The sequence below is a fragment of the Crinia signifera genome, chromosome 9 (genome assembly GCF_055691185.1).
Source record: "Crinia signifera chromosome 9, ASM5569118v1, whole genome shotgun sequence".
NCBI lineage: Eukaryota > Metazoa > Chordata > Amphibia > Anura > Myobatrachidae > Crinia > Crinia signifera.
The window spans coordinates 1,794,162-1,798,098 of NC_139225.1; the positions used below are offsets into that span (position 1 = coordinate 1,794,162).

General features: G+C 47.6%; 1 protein-coding gene across 1 annotated transcript; it reads left to right on the forward strand.

The window, feature by feature from the left end:
• The first annotated feature begins 2,075 nt into the window (after window positions 1–2,075).
• Window positions 2,076–2,814, forward strand: LOC146036476 (HIG1 domain family member 2A, mitochondrial-like). The gene has a single exon (XM_083160468.1). The coding sequence runs from the start codon at window positions 2,213–2,215 to the stop codon at window positions 2,504–2,506; it is 294 nt and encodes a 97-aa protein (XP_083016594.1). The 5' UTR covers window positions 2,076–2,212; the 3' UTR covers window positions 2,507–2,814.
• The last annotated feature ends 1,123 nt before the right edge of the window (window positions 2,815–3,937 follow it).

Below are 3,937 nucleotides of genomic sequence, written 5' to 3' on the forward strand. Positions count from 1 at the left end.
TGTGGAAAGAGAATGTGCAGGGCAGGCACTAGATACTGGTTGGCCGCTGTCAGACAAGGCTTACAAAATACCCCAGCCTTGCTTTGTACTTCAAGCTCCTAACTCTGGGCTCCGCCACTGAGCCTCCATGATGAGTGCGTGCAGTGTGGGGACTTTCCAACACAGCTGGGTAGAACTTTTAGCTGGCTCCTGCTCTTCTGTATGGGAATTACTTTAATTATCCTTTAATTGGCTGTGCCAAGGTCATTGCTCCCCTCATCTGACTATTACAAGTATCAGTCCTCCATAGTAAGAGTTATTGGGCGCATCCCAATTGCCATAAAATAGATAGAACAGTTTTAGTTTTAATCCTGCCGAAGCTGGAACGTTAATCCCCAATCACGGAGGAAAGTTTTTCTTCCTCCGCTGCCTGGAAGAAATTCCCTTACTGAGCTCAAAGAGCAGAAAGTTCTCTTTCTTCCTGCGATAAGCAGCTTGGAGAGTGGTGTCTGCGGGTCTTTCTTCCACAGGGACGGGAGGGGGATATTATGATAAGACAGGAGCCAGCATCAGATACACAAAAACTTCCCATTTCCAGTGCTCGTAACTGAACGCAGTTCACTCCAAGTCTGGCATTCACTTTCCATTTTAAATGGACATTGATCAGATTAATAGCATTTATTGAACAGGAACATACTGACTGCCTTAAATAAGTGATAACAGTGATGGCATTTCATTGGAAGTCTTATTAAAAATAGCATGTCATAAATATTTGGTTTTGCATGGGTGTAAATTTTTGCAAATGTATCTTTTTTTAGTGTCCTTATATAAACTGCATTAGTGTCAACCAATGCGCAGTCTATCAGCATTAGCGCAAATAAATGTTTATATATTTTTGCATTAAAAACCCTAAAACATATAGCAACCATAAAATCTACCCCTAACCCTCCCTTGTAGTATCCTAACCCTAACCCCTTTGTCCAGTAGAAATCCATAGGGTATCTGTAAAAAAAATACAACTATTCACCTAATCCAGGGAAGATCGGTCCTCTTCGTTCCCAATAGGCATCCCAGAGGTTAAAAAGCGCATGTCCTGAACCAAACAGACTTAAAAGAACATATGCAAATGTGACATGTGGGACTTGGAGATCTGCCAGCCAATCAGGGAGCACTGCATAGTATCTGTGCTGTCACCCAAGCGAAGCCCATAGACTTCTATGGGGGAAACCCCCATAGAAGTCTATGTGAGGAAACAGGCCGTTTACCACAAACCACAAAGGTTATTTAGGCCAAAGCACAAGCCAGGGGATACAGTCATTAGGTCAATGCTATTTAGGTCGGCATGCATTGGACACTGAAGGTCGACATGGCTTAGGTCAACACATGAATTAGGTCGAAGTGGATAAAGTCGACAGGGTTGGGCGGTTGACACAAACATTAGGTTGACAATGGAGGGCTCGGCAGTCAAAAGGTCAACATGATTTTATTTTTAGCTGACGTGTGCCGAAGGCGGGATTTCATGTTGTACCATCCACTACGGCGGGAGAATAAAATAGTGCGGCGAACACAGTGAGCCACCATTCCCGCAGCATGGCGAGCAAAATGTGCCATGCAAGGGGACGCGGTACAATTAGACCGTGTCCATGTCAACCTTTTGACTGTCATCGTCCCCCATTGTCGACCTAATGCTCATCTCGACTGGCCAACCCTGTTGACCTTAGCCATGTCGACCTATTTTCTGTGTCGACCTTCAGTGGCCGACCCAATTACCCATACGCTTGTTCTTAAAATACAGAGGAACCCGATGCAATTTTCCCACTGTATTTTTAAAGCCAGCATCATGTTTAGGAGGGAGGACCCCAGACCCTTCGTTGTTTTTTAATTCTTCAGACTTTTACCCAAAAATGCACCTCACAGATCTGATCCGTTAATGCGTCTTCAATCAGACCAGATAAAATCAGTTATATTGGAAAAGTGCATTTTGAGCCAATTCCTAGCAGTATTTGCAAAAATGAATCCTTGTAGTTTTCTGTGCTGCCTGCTGAAGGTCCTGCTGAGTTTGGATGATGATATATTAAATCGTACATACAGGTCGGACCAGGGGCGCCGCCGATTGGGCCTGTGTGAGCGGCGTAGCGGCTGGTGCGCGGCGCGGGGAGGGAGCGTGCCCTTGACAGTGTAATAACAACTTAACAAACTGCGGGAGGCAGGTCTGCAAAATGGTGCTAGTGACATGGCGCATCCCGAGCCCCCGGTCATAGATGGCTTCACGCCAACACAGCACCTGCAGACGGAGGAGCTGAAGAGCAAGTTCATTAGGAAAGTTCAGGAGAACCCCTTTGTGCCTATTGGGTGCCTAGCCACTGCTGGTGCTTTAACGTATGGGCTCATTGCCTTCAAGCAGGGGAAAACTCGTCAGTCCCAGCTGTCAATGCGTGCACGTATACTCTCCCAGGGATTCACAGTGGCTGCACTTATGGTTGGTGTGGTTATGGCTGCCATGAAGACCCGTGCTCCGCCAAACTGATTGGACAAACACACTGGCTCATCCAAAGACACCATTCAAGGCACTTTGGTGCTATCCAAGGCACACCTGTGGCCGTAGGAGGGGATCTGACTGTCTCCATGAGTAACTGATGAGAAATATTTATCAGAAATATGTCCTTACCACGTATAGCTCTACCTCTACTGTGGTAACTAGCATCTGTAACATTGATGGGAATGTTTGGAGACTTAACGCAAGGTTATTTGTTGCAATTAAACCCCTTTGTTTTTGTTACTTCAACTTAAACTTATGTATAAGCATACTGTATATAAACTGGTGTGAATAATAAATCGTACATACAGATGTAGTGCCTCTCAGTCACAGGACGGCGGACTGGCTGATGGGGACGCACAGGCGTCTCACTCGCGCGCAGGTGTTAAAATGGGGGGGACGACAGGACGGGGGGGGACTGAGTTCCACCACCTCTAATGGTAGGGTTTCCCCCTCCATCACAGTCCTGCACAGTAATTCCAATAGAGAAGACTTTCCCAGCAGTTTTCTGCGAATGTGATTTCCAGCTGTCACGAGGTTTTATAGCTGTGTGCATTATGGACCTTATTCTGATTGACTCGCAAGGCTGTGAATTTCAAAGCCTTGTGAGTGCACCAGACACCGCCTGCTGAACACAGTGCCGCCCCTCATCCCCCTCGCTCACACTCACTCCCCCTCTGCATGGTGATTTCCCCTCACTCACGCTCACACTCGCTCCCCCTCTGCATGGTGATTTCCCCTCGCTCACACTCGCTCCCCCTCTGCATGGTGATTTCCCCTCGCTCACACTCGCTCCCAATCTGCATGGTGATTTCCCCTCACTCACACTCGCTCCCCCTTTGCATGGTGATTTCCCCTCACTCCCACTCGCCCCCCTCTGCATGGTGATTTCCCCTCACTCACACTCGCTCCACCTCTGCATGGTGATTTCCCCTCACTCACACTCGCCCCCCTCTGCATGGTGATTTCCCCTCACTCACACTTGCTCCCAATCTGCATGGTGATTTCCCCTCACTCACACTCGCTCCCAATCTGCATGGTGATTTCCCCTCACTCACACTCGCTCCCCCTCTGCATGGTGATTTCCCCTCGCTCACACTCACTCCCCCTCTGCATGGTGATTTCCCCTCACTCACACTCGCTCCACCTCTGCATGGTGATTTCCCCTCACTCCCACTCGCCCCCCTCTGCATGGTGCAGAGGCTCCCAGACTTTTTTGAATCACGGCACCCTAGAGTATCAGAATATTTTTGAGGGCACCCCTAGGCCAAAGTTTGTTACCAAGAATAAAAAAATAAAAAAATTCAATGAAATAAGTTGTGCTTAAATGTCATCCTTAGGTCCAGTTATGTGGTGAGGAACACGATTCACTTCTGTTTCCCCCCTATTTTATAATTGGAAGACCCAAGCACTGATTTTGCC